Source organism: Giraffa tippelskirchi, chromosome 4, assembly GCF_054371585.1.
Source record: "Giraffa tippelskirchi isolate mGirTip1 chromosome 4, T2T-mGirTip1v1.2.pri, whole genome shotgun sequence".
NCBI classification, from domain to species: Eukaryota; Metazoa; Chordata; class Mammalia; order Artiodactyla; family Giraffidae; genus Giraffa; species Giraffa tippelskirchi.
Genome location: NC_137278.1, coordinates 689,047 through 709,289, shown reverse-complemented (window position 1 = coordinate 709,289; position 20,243 = coordinate 689,047). Strand labels below are relative to the sequence as shown.

At 58.6% G+C, this 20,243-nt stretch overlaps 1 protein-coding gene across 7 annotated transcripts in view; it reads right to left on the bottom strand.

Annotated features, from left to right (window-relative positions):
* EXD3 (exonuclease 3'-5' domain containing 3) overlaps positions 1 to 20,243 on the bottom strand; it is a 76,009-nt gene that overhangs the window by 52,375 nt on the left and 3,391 nt on the right. For 4 of the 7 annotated variants that reach the window (XM_081593311.1, XM_081593305.1, XM_081593310.1 and 1 more), the window contains exons 2-4: positions 19,458 to 19,736; positions 5,806 to 5,892; positions 1,728 to 1,792 (exon numbers count right to left, since the gene is read on the bottom strand). In XM_081593311.1, the coding sequence (XP_081449437.1) occupies positions 1,728 to 1,792; positions 5,806 to 5,869 (129 nt within the window). In that variant the 5' untranslated portion in view covers positions 5,870 to 5,892; positions 19,458 to 19,736. The remainder of the gene's footprint in view (positions 1 to 1,727; positions 1,793 to 5,805; positions 5,893 to 19,457; positions 19,737 to 20,243) is intronic. The other 3 variants (XM_081593307.1, XM_081593304.1, XM_081593308.1) reach the window with 3 other exon arrangements.

Below are 20,243 nucleotides of genomic sequence, written 5' to 3'. Positions count from 1 at the left end.
TCAGCCCCACGACCCCGTCCCGTCCTGAGGCCCCTGCTCTGGGCTGCGCCGGCCTCCAGGGCCCCCTGCTCGTCTGACCCCCCGCCAGGGCTCAGCCACCACACCTCCAGCCCTGGAGGCCAGGGTGGGCATCGTCCCCGGCGCCCTCCCAGCCCAGCCCAGCTGTTCTCCCCACCCCTTGAGGCCCTGCAGGGACCCCACACCCCGCCTTGCTGCTGGGCCTCAGGCCTCACGAGTGTCCGAGTGTCCGCAATGACACTGGGCAGTGTGTGCCGGCCACGAGCAGGGGCCCAGCGCGAGCTCTGGAGAGTGAGCCTGTGTTCTCTCCTGGTGGGACACCAGCCCCGAAAAGGGAACTCAGAGCATTTATACAAACCCCACAGAACAAGCCTGGCCCCCACAGAAGCCAGAGCAGGGTCAGGGGCCTTCCCAGCCAGGAACGCGGGGCCGACAGATACCAAGACACGGCCCTGCGTCTCTCTGGAAATGAAGAACACACTGGTCAAGGAGACCCAGCGAAAATCAGAAAGGAGGAAGGACGATGGAGCCCGAGATACCAAACCTCCAGCGCCTGAAGGCGGAGGTCAGCCTTGGAGAGGGGGCGGGGGGGGGGGCGGGGGCAGGGAGGGGCTGTGCTGTCCTCGGGCTCGCAGGAGGGCTCGCAGGAACCGTGGTGATGCCCAGGAAGTGGGCACTCCCCTGGGAAATAAGTCCGGAAGTGGAAACTCTGCCCGAGTCACCCCAGGGAGACCTGGGTTTCACGGGCACATTCCCGACCCCCGGCCCAGCCCAGGTGGAGGCCCGCAGCGCCCGGCTTCAGGGAACAGAGACAGGCGGCTCTCCCCAGATGCTTCAGCTCGACCCCCGACAGGAAGCATGCAGTCTCCGCCTTCCGGAAGCAGGCAGGCCCGTCTCAGCGGGAAGGCCTCATAGCTCCGCCGCCCTGCCTCCAGAGTCGCCCTCAAAGCCATGGGGCACAGAGTTGGAAAATCAAGAAGCTTTTGCCTTTGCAGAAGTGTTGGATTTCTCCAGCTAAGAACCGGAGCCGGCTGTTCACAGGCCTAAGCGGGTCGGGGGAGGCGCTGGGCAGCTAACTGACCGAGGCTGCTCAGCTCAGACACGCAGGGGTCTGTCCAGACAGAAGGCTGCCTTGTGCCCTGGGAAGCCCCGTGAGCCTCTCTGGCTCACAGACAGGCCTCCCCTGCAGGCCTGTGGCCTTCCTGGAACTCACCGGCCCTGGAGTCACGGGGTCGGTGAGGGGTGGGGGTAGGGAGGCCAGGCTGGCCCAAGAAGATGGGCCCCCCACTCCAGCCACTCATGGCTCCCGCAGCCAGTCCCCCCGGGGACCAGGGAAGCCTGACTCCTCGGGGCCTCGGGGGAGCTCGGTGCAGGGAGGAGCGGCCGAGGGCCAGTACTGGTGCCACCCAGGGGCTGAGGCAGAGCTGCGTCCTGCAGGGCTTGGCGGGACCCGGTGTGCGGGGCCCAATGGCCATGGAAGACCCTGGCTGCCTGCCGGCCAGACCACACACACCCTCCCCCGCCGTCCCGACAGCTGTCCTCCAGGCCTTCTGGCAGAGGAGGCACAGCATGAGGCCCGCCAGGTGCCCCCTGCTGCCCGCAAGCTGGTGGTGGGTACTGCCCTCTCCTCCTGCTCTGTGCGCCCAACAGGCCTTGTCTCCCCGCCCCAACCCCATGCGGCCCCCAGAACATTCGACGAAGCAGCTCACCTGTTGCGGCTCCCGAGTGGACCACAGCGTCTGCAGGGTCTGCAGGAACAGGCGTGGGTCCTGGCCTGAGGGGACAGGACAGAGCTGTGGAGAGGCTGAGTGCGGCGGGGAGCTCAGCCCTGCGGCCCCTCCCTACAGGTGGCCTGGCCCCCTGGCAGGGGGTCTTCTGGCTCAGCTCAGGGAGCCCGAACTCGCGTTCCTGCGCAGTGGGCCCCTGGTCCGTGTGAGCGTTCCTGCCGCAGTGGGCCCCTGGTCCGTGTGAGCGGGGAGGCTGGGGGCACTGACCTGGCCCAGGGGCACCCCCCATCCACGGCCCACTGTCTGGCCCACAGTGGTCCCGGCCTCTGCCTCCCCATCCTCCCTCTGCCCTGTCCTGCCCCTGGCGAGTCCCACCCAGGCCGGAGCCCCGAAGCTTCCTTGCCCCCAGCTGCAGAGCAGGGCGTGGGGTCCCAGAGTGGGCGCCTGCTCAGCCCAGTGCTGCCAGGGCTGGCAGAGGTCTGGGTCACCCTCAAGCTGGAAGAGTTGGTGCCCTCAGGCCAGCTCCCAGGTTAGGGCCAAGGAGGGCTGGCTGTCGGGGAAAGGTCACCGCTGCCTGCTCTGGGCTTGGGAAGGGGAGCCGCTTCTGAGGCTGGGGCCTGGGGACCAGGCTCTGAGCTGCCCATGGCCACCAGTGCCCCCTGGTTGCCTGCCTGCTGGGCCTCACCCTCTGTGCCCGGCTGGCAGGGTTCCCGCTCCCCACGCCCTCCCCCTCACCGCACCCCACCAGCCTCCGCAGCACCTCGCCCCTAACCCACCCCACCTCCATCCCCCTGCCCCAGCCTGAGCCTGCAGGCCTAGTCCATCCGGCCTTGCAAGTTCTGCTGCGTGGGTGTGGGGCCGTCACCTGTCCAGCCCCCTGAGAAGCTGCGGACAAACCTGGTTCTTTCCCATCAGGGGCCATGGCCCAGAGCCTGGGGAGGGAGGCCGTGAGACCCGCCAACGGGGACGACGGGGCTGGGGGGTAGCCCCGCCCCAGTGCAGGCGGGAGGAGCACCCGGCCCTTAGCCGGGAACTCGGGGTCAGACTCAGGATCTTCGGTCCACACCTGGGGGAGCAGGAGCCCAGGTGACCGCACCTGCGAGGCCACTCGAGAGTCAAGTGGCAAAGGGCAGCGGCCGCTCCGCAGGGAGCCGGACGGACAGACGGAAGGACGGGAGACCCGAGCCACAGGCCCCGAGGACGGGTGCCCGCAGGGAAGACGGGAGCCGTGGGGAGCCCCAGGAGGCTCTGTCCCGGAAAGCAAGGTCGGCTGGCAACTGAAGGCGCATCCGGCCTGCTCACACTGCCACGAGGGAGGAAAGTGACCGCACCCTCTCACTGGATGCACAAGCGTCTCCTGTAAATGCGACAACTTGCGAAGAGTAATTCTAGGCACCATTGAAGACACAGCCCAGAGAACCAGGAAGAGAAGGGACGTCTTATCCAGATAAAAGGTGTCTATCAAAACCCTCAGTGAACAGAGGCCTTAACGTGGAAAATGCTCCCTGAAACAGAGACACTGGGAGGAGCCCGCTGTCCAGTTGACATGACCCTGGAGGCACCGCCAGTGCAGAGCAGACAGGAGGAGACACTGATGCCACAGGACTTAGGAAAAGTGAAACATCGGTGCTCGGAGAAATACACTCTGCTCCCGTCAGAAATGGGATACGATACAGCAAGGCAGACGTGAGCTGTCAAAGCTCTGAGAAGACACGGAGGAACCTGGAAGGGATCTGCTGGCAGAGCCTCTGCACACGGTGTGATTTTAACTCTATGAGGTGCTGTGTGTGATGGGGGCTGTGAGTGATGGGGGCTGTGAGTGATGGGGGGACTGTGTGTGATGGGGGGACTATGTGTGATGGGGGCTGTGAGTGATGGGGGGACTGTGTGTGATGGGGGGCTGTGTGTGATGGGGGGACTGTGTGTGATGGGGGCTGTGTGTGATGGGGGGACTGTGTGTGATGGGGGGACTGTGTGTGGGGGGACTGTGTGTGATGGGGGGACTGTGTGTGATGGGGGCTGTGAGTGATGGGGGGACTGTGTGTGATGGGGGCTGTGTGTGATGGGGGCTGTGAGTGATGGGGGGACTGTGTGTGATGGGGGCTGTGAGTGATGGGGGGACTGTGTGTGATGGGGGGACTGTGAGTGATGGGGGGACTGTGTGTGATGGGGGGACTGTGTGTGGGGGGGGCTGTGTGTGATGGGGGGACTGTGTGTGTGTGGGGCTGTGTGTGATGGGGGGACTGTGTGTGATGGAGGCTGTGAGTGATGGGGGGGCTGTGTGTGATGGGGGACTGTGTGTGGGGGGCTGTGTGTGATGGGGGGACTGTGTGTGGGGGGCTGTGAGTGATGGGGGGACTGTGTGTGATGGGGGGACTGTGTGTGGGGGGGACTGTGTGTGATGGGGGGACTGTGTGTGATGGGGGGACTGTGTGTGTGGGGGGCTGTGTGTGATGGGGGGACTGTGTGTGGGGGGGACTGTGTGTGTGGGGGGGACTGTGTGTGATGGGGGGACTGTGTGTGTGGGGGACTGTGTGTGATGGGGGGACTGTGTGTGTGGGGGACTGTGTGTGATGGGGGGACTGTGTGTGATGGAGACTGTGTGTGATGGGGGGACTGTGTGTGATGGGGGGACTGTGTGTGTGGGGGGCTGTGTGTGATGGGGGGACTGTGTGTGTGGGGGGCTGTGAGTGATGGGGGGACTGTGTGTGATGGGGGCAGACTGTGTGTGATGGGGGCTGTGAGTGATGGGGGGACTGTGTGTGATGGGGGGACTGTGTGTGATGGGGTACCGTGTGTGATTGGGGAACTGTGTCTCATGGGGGCGGTGTGAGATGGGGGGCTGTGTCTGATGGGGGGGACTATGTCTGATCGGGGGGGACTGTGTCTGATGGGGGGGATTGTGTTTGATCCCCTTTCCCAATAGGGTGGGCTTTAGGGCCCAAAGGCTTCACACAGTGGGGGCCTCTGGGGAACAGCTTGGTGTTCATGTTGAGGACACTTGGGCAGCAATGGAGTCCATTTTTTAGGTTTAGTTTAAAGGCACCCGCCGTTGCCCCCTTGGAGAGTCTGTTGGAGCAAAATGTGTACCTCAGAGGACCCCAGGGAGATGCCCAGGACCCTGGATGTGTGGGCACAGAGGCTGGACCAGACCTCTGTCCACACCATCTGCAGAAGGGGCTGCAGTTTCGCTTACATGTTGGGGGCTCTCCCTCCTACCAGTGTGCCCACTCAGGGAGCAAGCCCAGCATGGAGACAGCCCCTCAGGATGCTCGGGGTAGCAGGAAGGGGACCACTCTCCAACTGGACACAGGGTCTTGGCCTGGGAGGAGCCCCTGCTTCTCCAGCCTTTGTCTCCTCTCCCGCGTGATCGTCTTTCTTGGGGGGGCTTCATATCAGACTTTGTGTGGCCCTGAGTCTGCCCCACCCACATCACCAAACACAGCAGACGCGCAGAAAGCAAGCCCCACTGAGCCCAGAGACACCGCCCGAGAAGAGTTCAGGGTTTCTGGAGGAGAATCCAGAGCCGAGAGCCTCGGCTCTCTTGAGGCTGGGGGCCACGTGGGGGCCAGTGTGGGAGCTCCTGCTCTTCAGACACCTGTCAATCCCCCTGCTCTCCCCTTATCGGCCGGATGGATGAGATGCCTTGTGTCCATACTTGGTGTGGGGTGCAGTGAGGGCTCCAGAGCAAACCACCTGCCCCTGCGCACCCAGCTCCACCCACACCTCAGCGTGGGCTCTGTCCTCCTCCCAGAGGTGTCTGCCCAGCCATGGCCGAGCAGCCAGCAGGCAGGCCACCATGGGACCACGGGGTCACGTTTCCCAGGCAACAGGAGGTGCGCCCATGGCCCCCGGGACAGGAGGCCATGGCAGCAGCCAGCGGCCTGCTCCCACCCACCCCCGAGGCCGCTCTCCGTGCCCTAGGCCCATGCCACCCAGATGCCTCCCACCCGTTGTCCCTGCCGCGTGCACAGACCCCACACCCACCCCATGGCCCGCCCAGCACTGCGTAGCTGGACCTGGGGCTGTGAGGGGCACACCCTCACCCGCGGGGACTCACCCCCAGTGGGGTCGGCAGCGGGGTCAGCGGCAGCAGGCTTTTCCTCGGGGTCTCCAGGGTCCATTCTCAGGGAAGATGCAGGAGCTGCTGGAGACCAGTGGAGACGGACAGTTAGGCTGCAGGCTCCACACAAGGGGAGAGACCTTAGAGGGCAGCCACGCAGGGCCCACTTCTGTGGTTGGGAGGCAGGGCCTCGGGCAGCCTCAGCTTCCCTACTGGAGTCTGCCCCATGGGCGCAGCCAGCTCTAAATCATCCAGGCCGAGAGCAAAGCGCTACTGTCCCCAGGAGGTCAACAGGCTCCTGCCAACGTGCATTTCACTTTTCCACATTTAGGGAAATAGGCCAGTTTGACCTCATTCGCGGTGTGGTTTGCATCATGTGACTGTCGCAGCGCCTCTGTTTAGACCCAGGTTCTGACACAGGCCTGGATCGGAAGGTCCCCTCAGCTGCCCCCTCTGCTGTCTTTTTCCCAACCCACTCTGCTGCCCCACAGGCCACCACTCCCACAAGCTTTGGATGTTTACCGTCAAACTTCTAACAGGCTGATATGGCTGTTTCCTGAGGCTCCAGTCTTACACTGACTGACCAAGCTCAAGGTGAGAACCCACCCCCACCCCATGAGCCTGGAAACAGCTCTCTGAGGGTTTCCGCCGAGTCTCATGGGGCACGCGAGCAGGGCCTGGCTGAGCTGGCGCGAGCTCTACGCACTTCTCTTTCTTATTCATTGGCTCCAGACTTGTGCCAGGCCAGAGCAACTCCCGCTGCAAACAGTGTCCACTGGACACATTTTAGGCCAGCTTCTGGACGAGACGCCACGTACAGATGCGCTTCCTGCCATCGAGCGATGCCCAGGGCTGGAGAGGGATGAGCCGGTTCCCAGCTGGTGGCAATAGCCCAGCTAAGACCACTAACCTGGAGGCTGGTGAGCAGAGAGTCCCACTGAGTAGAGGAGTCTGCAGCCCCGGGCACCCGCTGGAGGGGCCACTGGGGCCAGAAGTGCAGGTGAGAATGCAGGACCCCCAGAGCTCCCAGAGGCAGCTATCCCTGGGCTGAGAGTTCGTCAGAGACACAAGTGGTCAAGTGGTGCCGCTCGCTCAAGGATCCATCCCAGTGACCACAGCAAGTGAGAACCACTGTAGACCCTCTCTGCCAACCCAACCAATGTAGCCAAGCCCCTAAGCCCCAGCAAGCCCATGGGACACTTTGTAGGTTGAACCTCTCCAAGATAAATATCCCCCCTAACAAAGGTCCATCTAGTCAAAGCTATGGTTTTTCCAGTAGTCATGTACAGATGTGAGTTGGACCATAAAGAAAGCTGAGCGCCGAAGAATTGATGCTTTTGAACTGTGGCGTTGGAGAAGACTCTTGAGAGTCTCTTGGACTGCAAGGAGATCCAACCAGTCAATCCTAAAGGAGATCAGTCGTTAATATTCATTGGAAGGACTGATGCTGAAGCTGAAACTCCAATATTCTGGCCACCTGATATGAAGAACTGATTCATTGGAAAAGACCCTGATGCTGGTTAAGATTGAAGGCGAGAGGAAAAGGGGACAACAGAGGATGAGATGGCTGGTGGCATCACTGACATGATGGACATGAGTTTGAGCAAGCTACAGGAGATGGTGATGGACAGGGAGGCCTGGTGTGCTGCATTCCATGGGGTCACAGGGTCAGACACAACTGAGTGACTGAACTGAACTGACTGAACGGAATGCCAAGCTATGCCCCCTTCACCAGTTCAAGGTAATCAGAAACCGCCTGCTCAGTAGAACAACACTCAGCATTCTTCAGACGAAGGTAACAGGAGAGTCCCTACAACAGACCATTCACGATGTTCAGTAGATAATATAAAAATCACAAAGGAAAATACGACCCATAGGTAAGGGGGAAGAATACAGAAAAACACATGATAGCACCTTGAAGGAGGCCCAGAGGCTGCATTTAGCAAAGACTTTAACACAACTCTTATAACTATGTTCGAAGAATGAACGAAAAACATGTTCAGAAAGTTAAAGAATAATACGATCTTCATGAAACAGAGAGGTAGAAGTGGAAATTACATGAAATTACGTAAAAGAATGGGAACCCCGATGGCTCAGCAGTAAAGAATCCACCTGCCAATGCAGGAGATGTGAGTTCGATCCCTGGATCAGGAAGATCCCTAGAAAAGAAAATGGCAACCTACTCTAGTATTCTTGCCTGGGAAATCCCACAGACAGAGGAGCGTAGTGGGCTACAGTCCACGGGGTCGCAAAAGAGCTGGACTAAACAACAACATGAAAGAACTAAATGGCAATTCTCCAACAAAAAGTATACAAGTATAATAACAGATGGAAAATCCACTGACTGGGCTTGACAGCAGATTGGAGATGGCAGATTAAAGAGTCAGTGAATTTGAAGACAGATCAATAGAAATTAGAGCCTCCCTGGTGGCTCAGACAGTAAAGAATCTGCCTGCAATGCAGGAGACTGGGGTTTGATCCCTAGTCAGGAAGATCCACTGGAGAAGGGAATGGCTACCCACTCCAGTATTCTTTTCTGGAGATTCCCATGGACAGAGGAGCCTGGAGAGCTACCATTCATGGGGTTGCAAAGAGTCAGACACGGCTTAGCAACTAAGCATGCAGTAGAGATTATCCTATCTAAAGAGGGGGAACGGAGAAGGCAATGGCACCCCACTCCAGAACTCTTGCCTGGACAATCCCATGGACGGAGGGGCCTGGTAGGCTGCAGTCCACGGGGTCGCAAAGAGTCGGACACGACTGGGCGACTTCACTTTCACTTTTCCATTTCATACATTGGAGAAGGAAATGGCAACCCACTCCAGTGTTCTTGCCTGGAGAATCCCAGGGACGGGGGAGCCTGGTGGGCTGCCGTCTGTGGGGTCGCACAGAGTCGGACACGACTGAAGCGACTTAATAGTAGCAGCAAAGAGGGGGGAAGAGTAAAGAAAAAAAAAAAGACACCATTTCTTCCCTGTTGGATTCCTTACAAAGCTGTCGTGAACGGGACTGACAGCACCACAAGCCTCCCCAGGATGTTCAGACAAGCTGGAGGAGTGCCGCCTGTCCCAGGGGGACATCCCTTTGCAAGCCTCTGCCCTCCCGTCTTGCTCTGGACGGCTGCTCTCCAGCCCAGTGGCGCAGGACGAGCCCGGCGCCCTGGGCCTCCCTGCCCCGCTTCTCCCCGGCGCGTCCTGCATCCCTGGCTTCTCAGTTTCCTCCTGACTCTAGAGGAGCACATTCTCCATGAGCTGCCTGAGAATAATTGCAAGGAGGGATATTCGACTGTTTTCGGCTGTCTGGGAGTGTCTTCACAGGCACCAGGCCTCGGCTAGAAGCCTGGTTGGGCATGGCTCTGGGTGAGAAGCTGTCCTCAGCGCTGATGGTGATGGTCCTTCCTGTTGGTGCTGGGAGCTCTGAACCACCCGACTCCTGACTGCAGGTGGGACTCTGCTCCCCTCCTGGGGGATCTCCCCTGCCCACATGCAGGGTGCCAGAAGGAGGGACGGACGGGGCGAGGTCCGCTAGGCACCCCTGGATTCTCTCCTCTTGAGATGACTCTGACTCAGATGCTGGGCTTCCTGGAAGAACCTCTAATTTTCTTATGTCTCCTCTTCTCTGTCTTTGGAGGAGATTTCTTGAAATTTATTTTGCCACCCTTTCATTAATTACTCATATCTACTACCAGAACTTTAATAACATCCGAGAGTTCCGTCTCCCTTAACCCCCGAGGACCCAGTAGCCTCCACGTGTTTTGCTGGCCGGTATGGACGCCCCCCCTCCTGTTCACGGCTCCTTTCCCCTGAGACGCTTTCCTCGGGTCTGAGGGCTGCGGCCTGCCCTGGAGGCCCTGAACAGCTACTTGGGGACTGGGCGGGGGCACTCCTAGCAAGTGCCTCCCTGGGGGTGCTGGTGCCTGCAGGAGCAGTCTGTCTGTTGGGAAGCAACCCTCCCTCCCCACCTGGGGTCTCAGGTACCCACCCCACGCAGATGTCCCCGAGGCCGTTTGCAGCCCGGGCCTCCCGGGCTCTGCAGCGGCTGGGGCCAGTCCTCAGCTCGTGACAAGGCCTCGTCCCTCCTCTGTCCTCAGCGTTTGCTATCTACGGCCATTTGAATGGACGTGGAGTGAGGCAGGCAATCCGGCCCGTCTGCCCAGGCCCCACTGGGAAAAACCCAGCTGCCTGCCCCTGCCTGCCCCTTGCTGGGACCTAATCCCAGACGCCTTCTGCCCACCTCCCACCCCAAGTCTGGCCCAACCCTGGGAGGACTGCCACTCCAGGCAGCTGGGGTCTCTAATACAGAGGCCCATCCCACAGCACCCCTTCTCTGGGGGACTGGGGGTGCACGGTTCTCCCAGCTGCCATCCCCTCAGGGCACCCACGGAGGTGTTCCCACCAAGAGGGGGAGGGCAGTGTTGCCTGGCTGGGGGAGGCCAGAGCCGGGCTCTGGGCCCCTCAGCTGGCAGTGCTGCCCTGGGGTCCTGCCCACACCGGGGCCCGGCCAGGGAGCAGCAGGACAAGCGTGTCCTGCACGTGGGAAGGTGCCACTCACACCCCTCACCCTCCTGTCTGGTGTATCCACTGTCTGTCTGTCGCCTGGGGCCCCAGGGCAGTGCTGGGCACGAGGGCTGGTCCAGCTCCACAGCCCACTGTGCCTCTGTGACCCCACCATGACCCCACCACCTCTGGGACCTGTGTGGCCTGGGGTGGGGGGTGACCCTGGGCCCAGCCAGAGGGTCCCCAACAGGAGGCGCTGGAGACAGCCCAGGGCCGCTCCCTGGGAGCCCAGCCTGGCTCTTCCTCCCCTTCACCCCCAACAGCCAGGCCTCACCCTGGCCCCAGGGCTGAGTGCGCGTCTGGCCAGGCAGGCTTCATGTGGTCAATGCCGGTGTTGGCTGTTTCTGGAGCCCCTGACCCTTCACAGCACACAGCCACGGCCAGGACCATCCACCCACCACCCACCGACCCAGCCAATGAGCCCTGAGGCAGCGAGCTCCTGGCGGGGGTGGGGCTGGGACCCGGGGATGCAGCCAGTCAGGCCCGTGTGGGGCTGAGAGCAATCGGCTGCTTTAAGGGAACCCTAAACAGGCCTCCTCTCCTGGCCTCCAGTCCCGCTGCAGGCAGGGCCCATGGGTGCCGTGGAGGCTTCGGAGAGGGTCTCCAGCCCATAGCCCCCTCCTTCTTCCCAGCACAGTCCAGCCCCCAGGCCACTCCACCCTTGTATGACCCCAGGGACATTTTCTCTGTGAAAAGATGGAGGCTTTATTTTAGTAGTAAAGACCAGCAGCCTGAGAAATCTCATAGAGAGGGAAGCCTGGCAAGCTACAGTCAAAGGGTTACAGAGTCAGACGCAACTGAACGTGCACACAGAGGGAACACACGTAAAGAGGGGCAGCAGCGAAGGCCCAATCCGCCCGAGCCCCGCCCTGCGGGGAACCCGGGCCCAGCAGCAGCGAAGGTCCGGTCTGCCCAGTCCGGTCTGCCCGATCCCCGCCCTGCAGCGAACCCAGGCCCAGCAGCAGAGAAGGCCCGGTCGGCCTGAGCCCCGCGCTGCGGGGAGCCCGGGCCCAGCAGCAGCAGCAAAGGCCCGGTCGGCCAGAGCCCCGCCCTACGGGGGAGCCGGGGCCCAGCAGGGCCCCGCCCCTCATGCTCGGGCTCTTTCCACGTGAGCCAGTCGGGGATTGTCCAAGCGCAAGGCCTCAATGGCCTTCTTTCCACTGCAGCCATCCACTTTGCTGGTCAGATATGCAGATAATACCACTATAATGGCAAAAGGTGAAGAGGAACTAAAGAGCCTTGATGAAGGTGAAAGAGGAAAGTGAAAAGCTGGCTTAAAACTCAACACTCAAAAAACTAAAATTATGGCACCCAGTTCCATTACTTCTTGGCAAATAGATGGGGAAAAAATGAAAACAGTGAGAGACTTTATTTTCTTGGGTTCCAAAATCACTGCAGATGGTGGCTGCAGCCATAGAGTTAAACAATGCTTGCTCTTTGGAAGAAAAGCTATGGCAAACCTAGACAGCGTATTAAAAAGCAGAGACATTACTTTGCCGACAAAGGTCCATATAGTCAAAGCTTTGGTTTTTCCAGTACTCGTGTACAGATGTGAGAGCTGGACCATAAAGAAGGCTGAGCGATGAAGAACTGATGTTTTCAAATTGTGGTGTTGGAGAAGACCCTTGAGAGTCCCATTGGACTGCGAGGAGATCCAACCTGTCAGTCCTAAAGGAAATCAACCTGAATATTCATTGGAAAGACTGATGCTGAAGCTCTAGTACTTTGGCCATGTGATGCGAAGAGGCACCTCATTAGACTCTGATGCTGGGAAAGACTGAGAGCAGAAGGCAGCGACAGGATGAGATGGTTGGATGGCACCATCGACTCAATGGACATGAGTCTGAGCAAACCCTGGGAGACAGTGAAGGACAGGGAAGCATGGCATGCTGCAGTCCATGGGGTCGCAAAGAGTCGGACACAACTGAGCGACTGAGTACCAACAACCAGGAAGGGGGCAGATAACCCAACGGCTCTGCTGTGGGAGGGTGTGTTTTCTAGTCTTCTCAACTAGGGCTAACCTCTACAATTCCAAGGTTTTGCTGTGGGTATGTTTCCACCTCCCTCTGTAGGGACCACTTTCCCACTTTCTCTCAGGGGCACAGTGGCCAATGCCTGGCCACTTGAGGCAGGTGATGGGCTCTGCTCGCAGTCCAACCCCAGGTCAGGCGGACAGACCCAGACCTTCCCTGGCTATCAGAGTTCAGCTCTGGTCTGTTCCCGAGCCCCAGAATCTGAAATCAACAACTACATGCTTCTGAGACTGAAAACAGCTGGCAACTACCAAGTTCAAGGTCACCCCACTGCTGCCCTTATAAACTGACCTCATTTTAAATGAAACAAGCTGCAATGGTGGTGCTGGGTTTGCAGCGCACACCAGGCAAACAGGCTGCCCCAGGGACGGGAGCCCGGGGTGAGCGCCACCTGGCAGTTTTTGAACTTTCTCTAAATCAGAGTCACCAAATACAACTCGTTCAGGGTTGTGATTCTGCTGAGGGAGCGAGGCTGAGCCAAATCCCAGCAGGGAGCCCTGGCACGTGACCAGACGTCCGCCTCAAAGATCCCAGTTCACCCCAGAGGCTCCTGCTCCTCAGCTCCGCTCCACACCTGAGGGGGGAGCCCCTGCCCAACAGCAAACCCGCCTGGAAAGGGACTCAAACCCGAGGAGGGGCGGGGGGGTCCGGAGAGAAGCCCTGCAGACCAGAGTGCCTCCTCCTGAGAGGTGGCTGCATTATCTGCCTGGGAGCTCCCCGAGAATCCACCTGGGAGCCTCCCGGGAGCCTCCGGGGAGCCAGCCCGAGAACCCACCTGGGAACCTCCGGGGAGCCAGCCCAGGCTGCTACAGATTCCAAGCGGTCAGGGCCCCCAGCTGTGCCTGCCCCGCGTCCTCCACCCTCCTGCTTGGCACGCTGACCAGGCTGGCCCCCATGGCAGATGTGTCCTGAACCTCTGCCCTCAGTCAGGCCCGAAGAGACACAGAGGAGAAAAAGGACGCCAGCAGGCCCATCCTCGGGGATGCTGCCGCCTCCAGCGGAGCCCCCAGCACCCTGTTTGAGGCAGGAGGGGGCTCAGAGCAGGTGCTCGTGGGCATGTCCCTTCCTGCCCGCCCCCCACCCCCACGCCCTGCCCAGCCCTTCGACCCCTCACGTCCAAAGGAGGCCAGGCCAGGCTGGGGTGCGTCCTTCGGGCCTGTCGTTCCCCCTCAAAGCGGCTTTGTGAACGGGTGGTGCCCCAGCCTTGACGCCTGAGACCCCACGGGAGCCCAGAGGACGTGGAGGACATGGCCTGGCTTGGGAGGCACAGCAAGGAGTGGAGGGTCCGTGTTCTTGACCCCAAACTGCCTTTCAAGCAGCCAGAAAGGAGGCCTTTAGGACCCCGCAGGAGTCCCGCTGCTGCCCAGGCCCGGCCTTCTGTCCGTCAGTCCACCCACCGCCCGGCCCAGCAGAGCACAGAGCGCGAGGCCGCCTCTCCAGCCGCGGGGGTGACCAGAGGGGCAGTCCAGCACTCTGCTTGGACGCCCAGTCCGGCTTCCTCTGCTACTTCTCTGCGCTGTTCTCCACAGACATGGGGGTGCTGGCCGCGTGTCCCTGCAGGCATTCCCTCTGCCTCCATGGCAGGCGGGGGGCATGCGGGGGTGACAAGGGGGCTGACAGGCCCCAGGCTCCGCCTCCCCAGGGGGACCCTAGTAGGAGCTCGGCGGGGCGGGGCTCAGCGCGGGAATCGGGGGGGGCGGCCTTGGGGCCCAGTCCCCAGCTCGCCGGGTCCCCCTCCACCCCCTGCAACCCAGCAGGCCGCTGAACGCACTCGGGGTGCCAGCAGGAAACAGTGCTGATGTCTGTAAGTTGGCTACGTGCGGGAATAGGAACACGTGGGGTATACTGGGTGTAAATAAACCTCTTTCTTTCTACAGAAAATTTAAAGGCACACCTGTGGCTCAGGTAATTCTGCTGGACACACGGGTCTGGAGAAACGCCGCTGACCAGGGAGCAGGGTGGCCCTGGCGGCCCCGGCTGCCTCCCCACCACGATACCCGGGCCTCAGCAGGATGGGCAGATGCCTGGACCCTCAGCCACGGCTCCACATAACAGCTGTGGGAGTCACCCTGCTGTCCCCAGTGCAGGACAGGGTCACCACCCTAGAGCCGCCCTGGATCCCCGAGACACAGGCGTGGAAGGCTGGGCCCCTTCAGCGAAGCACCAGTGCTGACGAGGGCACTCCTCAAACAGAATTCAGCGTGTGTGTGTTCATCTCAGTGATGCTTTTAAAGCTTCATGGAGATGTAATCCACAGACCGTGGAACTGACCTTCTTAAAGTGTACAACTCAGCGTCTCTAATACATTCGGGCGTGGGCAACCCTCACCCCTAACCCAGAGCGGCTGTCACCCGAAGATCACCGCCCCTGCCCACAGCCCTGGCGGCTCCGCCTGGTCAGCTTGTGAAAACAGAGCCACGGGACCCGCCCTTTCTCATCCAGCTCCCTCCACTCAGCACGGGGCTGGTCCACACCACAGGGCACCTGCCGTGGACCCAGCCGTTGGCACCTCCGTGGGCAGGTGCCCGTGTGGACGCCTGCCGGCCCCTCTCCAGCATGCCAGGCCAGACGCAGCTGGCGTTTGACTCCAAGGGACCTGTGGGCGCCTCCAGGGCAGCAGCTGCAGGAAACTGCCCCCTGCAGGTGGGTCTTCACGCAGCGTCCTCACCAACACTGGGCGACACCGGGCAGTCCGTCTTTCTCACTCCCTGCTTCCCAGGGGTATGATTTTTAACTTGTTGATTTGACTTCAGGATTCTTCCCCTGCAGCACACAGGAACCAGCCTTGGGAGTCTTGGCCACAAAGCTCTTCAGGACCCTTTCTCACTGGGTGCCAGGCTGCAGTGGGGGCAGGGGGCAGAGGTCAGGGGTCAGCAGCCCCACCATCTGGGTGGAGGTTCCTGCTCCCTGCCTGTTCTGACTGAGGTTGGTCATAGCTTTTCTTCCAAGGAGCAAGCAAACCTCAGTCTCCTGCATTGCAGGTGGATTCTTTACCACTGAGCCACCTGAGAAGCACCTTAAAAACCACATTTTACATTGAGTATTTAATATCAGGAGGACAAATCCTCCCCACATGGCATGAAGTCGTCACCAAAGCAGCTGCCTAGGAACAAAGGCCCTTGGGCCTCAGCCCGCTGGGCCCTGGGGACGCCCGCCAGCCCCCCGGGTTTTCTCTTCACTGTCTGTGTCTTCTGGACATTATACAAGGGGCACACTCCACTTCGTAGTCAATAATCAAACCACAAAATCAAATAATCAAATGTTCAAACCACAAAAGTTATTTTTGAAAGTTAAACTACGATGGACTCTTAGCTCTAGAGAGGACGTTGAACACCTACCCGATGCCCAGGAGTCTGAGCTGCAAGGCGGGCCTCTCCTGTCGCTGGCTGTCCACGCCACCAGGCACACCTGCCGTCTTGAGGGACGGCTGGTGGTCCTGCCTCAGGGTCACCCGGGCCGCATCCAGGGCTGGGGGCTGGGACCCTGGGCCCAGACGGTGAGAACTTCTGAGCCTGGCTGGTCTTTGCCCACCGCCTCCTCCAACTCCCCCTCCCCCAGGCCTGTTCTGACAGGAGGCCCTGATTTCTGAGGAGGTTCTCATGTTTATCACAGTAACATCAGGGTTCAGTGTATACCTTGTTTACGTGTGTGGTTCTCACCTTTCGTGAGTGTTCAGAATTTTTTTCACTTTTGTTTTCCCTTAATTAGACTTAGCAAAAGGCTGCATTGTTGGTCTTTTCAAAGAACTAGTTTTGGGGGACTACCCTGGTGGTCCAGTGATGAGGACTTGGCGCTCTCACTGCCGCGGCCTGGGTCCAATTCCTGGTTGGGAAACTAAGGTCTCTCAAGCTGTACCAGTTCAGTTCAGTCCCTCAGTCGTGTCCAACTCTTTGTGACCCCATGGACTGTAGCACGCCAGGCCTCCCTGTCCATCACCAACTCCTGGAGCTTACTCAAACTCATGTCCATCGAGTCGGTGATACCATCCAACCATCTCATCCTCTGTCGTCCCCTTCTCCTCCTGCCCTCAATCTTTCCCAGCATCAGAGTCTTTTCCAATGAGTCAGTTCTTTGCATCAGGTGGCCAAAGTATTGGAGCTTCAACTTCAGCATTACTCCTTCCAATGAATATTCAGGACTAATTTCCTTTAGTATTAACTGGTTGGATCTCCTTGCAGTCCAAGGGACTCTCAAGAGTCTTCTCCAACACCACAGTTCAAAAGCATCAATTCTTTGGTGCTCAGCTTTGTTTATGGTCCAACGCTCACATCCATACATGACTACTGGAAAAACCATAGCCTTGACTAGACGGACCTTTGCTGACAAAATAATGTCTCTGCTCTTTAATATGTTGTCTAGGTTGGTCATAACTTTCCTTCCAAGGAGTAAGCGTCTTTTAATTTCATGGCTGCAGTCACCATCTGCAGTGATTTTGGAGCCCCCAAAAATAAAGTCAGCCACTGTTTCTACTGTTTCCCCATCTATTTGCCATGAAGTGATGGGACCAGATACCATGATCTTAGTTTTCTGAATGTTGAACTTTAAGCCAACTTTTTCACTCTCCTCTTTCACTTTCATCAAGAGGCTCTTTAGTTCGTCTTCATTTTCTGCCATAAGGGTGGTGTCATCTGCATATCTGAGGTTATTGATATTTCTCCCTGCAATCTTGATTCCAGCTTGTGCTTCATCCAGTCCTGCATTTCGCATGATGTATTCTGCATATAAGTTAATAAGCAGGGTGACAATATACAGCCTTGACATACTCCTTCCCCAATTTGGAACCAGTTCGTTATTCCATATCCAGTTCTAACTGTTGCTTCTCAACTGGAATACAGGTTTCTCAGGAGGCAGGTAATGTGGTCTGATATTCCCATTTCTTTAGGGATTTTCCAGTTTATTCTGATCCACACAGTCAAAGGCTTTAGCATAGTCAATGAAGCAGAAGTAGATGTTTTTCTGGAATTCTCTTGCTTTTTCTATGATCCAGCAGATGTTGGCAACTGGATCTCTGGTTCCTCTGCCTTTTCTAAATCCAGCTTGAACATCTGGAAGTTCTCGCTCCATGTACTGTTGAAGCCTAGCTTGGAGAATTTTGAGCATTACTTTGCTGGCGTGTGAGATGAGTGCAATTGTGCAGTAGTTTGAATATTCTTTGGCATTGCCTTTCTTTGGGACTCAAGTTGCACGTCATGGCCAAAAATTAAAAAAGAACTAGCTTCTGGTTTTACTAATTATATACATCCTGATTTAAGTATTTAATTAATTTTTCTCTTTTTTCTTCAGTTATATATTTTCAGATTCTTTTCCAATATAGGTTATTACACGATATTGAATATAGTTCTGTGTGCTGTACAGTAAATAGGTCCTTGTTGTTTATCTATTTTATACAGAGCTGTGCGTGCTAAGTCGCTTCAGTCGTGTCCGACTCTGTGTGACCCCATAGACGGCAGCCTACCAGGCTTCTCTGTCCAAGGGATTCTCCAGGCAAGAATACTGGAGTGGGTTGCCATTTCCGTCTCCATATGTAGCTGTGCACCCCCGTTAATTCAGAACCCTAACTTATACCCCCCTTTCCCCTTTGGGAATCACAAGTCTGTCGTCTACATCTGTGAGTCTGTTCCTGTTTCACTGATAAGTTCATTCGTGTCACATTTTAGATTCCACACGTATGAGACATCACACACTGTCATCTTTGGCCTGTTTTACTTAGTATGAGAATGTCCAGGTCCATCCATGTTGCTGCAAACGGCATCACTTCATTCTAAGTTTTCTCGGTGTTAATTCCGTCTGCTTCCTTCCGTTTCTTCTGCTTCTTGTTGACCTCGGCGGGGAGGGGCTTGGTTCGCTTCCCCACCAAGACGAAGGCTCTCCGGGTCAACGCAGGCCTCCTGGATCAGCCCTTTGTCTAGCAGCCCTGACGGTCCCCTTCCCTCCGGCTGGGCCTCCTCCCTGGAGGCCCCCAGGCAGGCCCTTCCCTCCGGGCTCCAGAAGCCGCACCTGCCCGTCTCGGGCAGCGCTCGCTCATTCCTCCGTTCGTTCCACGTGACACACGCTTCTTTACAGGTGTTTCTGGTTACTGGTTCATCGCTGCCGGGTCGCGACATGCTTCCTACCCCTTCCTCACGTTCTGGCTTCTCCCGGAGATGGGGCATAACCTGGGGACGGGCCCTGGCCGCAGAGCTGTCACGGGCAGGACGCCACGTGGCTCTGCAGGGGGCTGGCGGCAGCGCGGTCGCTGGTCTGAAACCGCACGAGGGGCTCCGTCTGTGAGAGCAGAGACAGGTGAGGAGCCGCCTGCAGGTCCAGTGCACCCGACGCCCAGCTCCCTGGAGACGCAGCCCTTCCCCACGGTGTCCTGCAGGACAGAACTACAAGTTCCCCTGTTTGTATTCTCCTTTCAGCTCCGAACCTCCCAGGAGACGCATCCTGAGCCAGTTGCGTGCATGGCTGCCCTGGTGTGCGGCCTGCCCCGGCTGGGGGCGCCCTGCTCACGCCTGAGCGTGACCCTCCCGGCATCCTGCCTTTTCTTCTCTGAGGCCTCTCGGTGGGGGGTGGGGCCGGGGGGGCGGGGACGGGCTGGTGAGGGGCGGGGACGGGGGCGGAGCGAGGACGGGCTGGTGAGGGGCGGGGACGGGCCTCCGCGCGCGCGGGCTCACAGTCGGCGGTCCGTCAGCACCTGCCGTGGGGGGTGTGCCGAGCCCCCGGGAGACGCGGTCACCCAGCACTGAGTCAGGACTCGTGTGACGGACACGGCCCTGGGGACCCAGGCCCCACATGGTGACCCTGGACACCAAGTGCCTCTGTCACACGTGAGCCTACATTTATTTTCTGAGGGAAAAATCTTATGTGGCATTTGGCTTTTTTCTTGGACGTGCCCATTGTTTAAAAAGGGGGAAAAAACCCCGAAAAACCCAACCTCTTGTCTTGGGCTAAAATCAGTTCCCAAATATGCAAAACTCCTGCCCATCTGATTGACACGTGAGCTCCAGAATTAACCAGCTATTAAGTTTCTCGGGAAGCAAGTTCCAGCGCTGAGCTGCTCTCTGAGCTGAGTCCTTACCTCGGGAAGCGGCTCCCCCCCTGGGCTCCCTCTGGCGCGTGTTCCCTCACGCACTGGCGTGTGAGCGTGTGCTCCAGTCTCAGCAGCGCTGCTGACGTGAGCGGCCGGGAGCTCTCGCGGCCGGAGGCGGAACCGTGTCCTGACGGAAGCCGCTCCCAATGCCTCCACCGCTACTGGAGAGTCGAGTCCAGCTCAGACACAACGAAGTGTCTCTGAACCGCCTTCCTCAGAGCTGGGAGAGCCTTAGAGGGCACGGAATCACTCCAACTTTCAGGGTATCTGTAAAACCGAAAAACTTGTCCTTGAAACCTTCTTAAGGATTTTTTAAATTAAACATTTTATTTTGAGATAACTATAGATAAACACGTACTTGTCAGAAAAAATAAAGAGACGTCCCATCTGCCTTTCACCCCAAATCACAACCAGGACGTCGTGTGGATTAGAGGAGAACCAGAACACGGCAGAGCCACGGAGCCCCCACACTGCCCTCTGCAGTCGCCCCAAGGCCCTGGTCTGCGCGTGACCCAGCAGCGCCGATCCCATCTCCGTTCACATCGCCTGTCATTTCAAGAAAGTTGCACGGATGGGACCACAGTCTGGCCTCTGTGCGTCTGCACTCACTTGGCACGCTCCCCTAAGACGCACACGAGTCACCATGTGTGCCCAGCGCCCAACCCTTTTGTGGAGTGGGCTCCTGTGGCGTGGACGCAGAGGCTGCTTGGCCAGCACCCCCAAGGGGCATCTAGGCTGCTTCCAGCTCTGGGCCATCAGGGGGCAGAGCTGCAG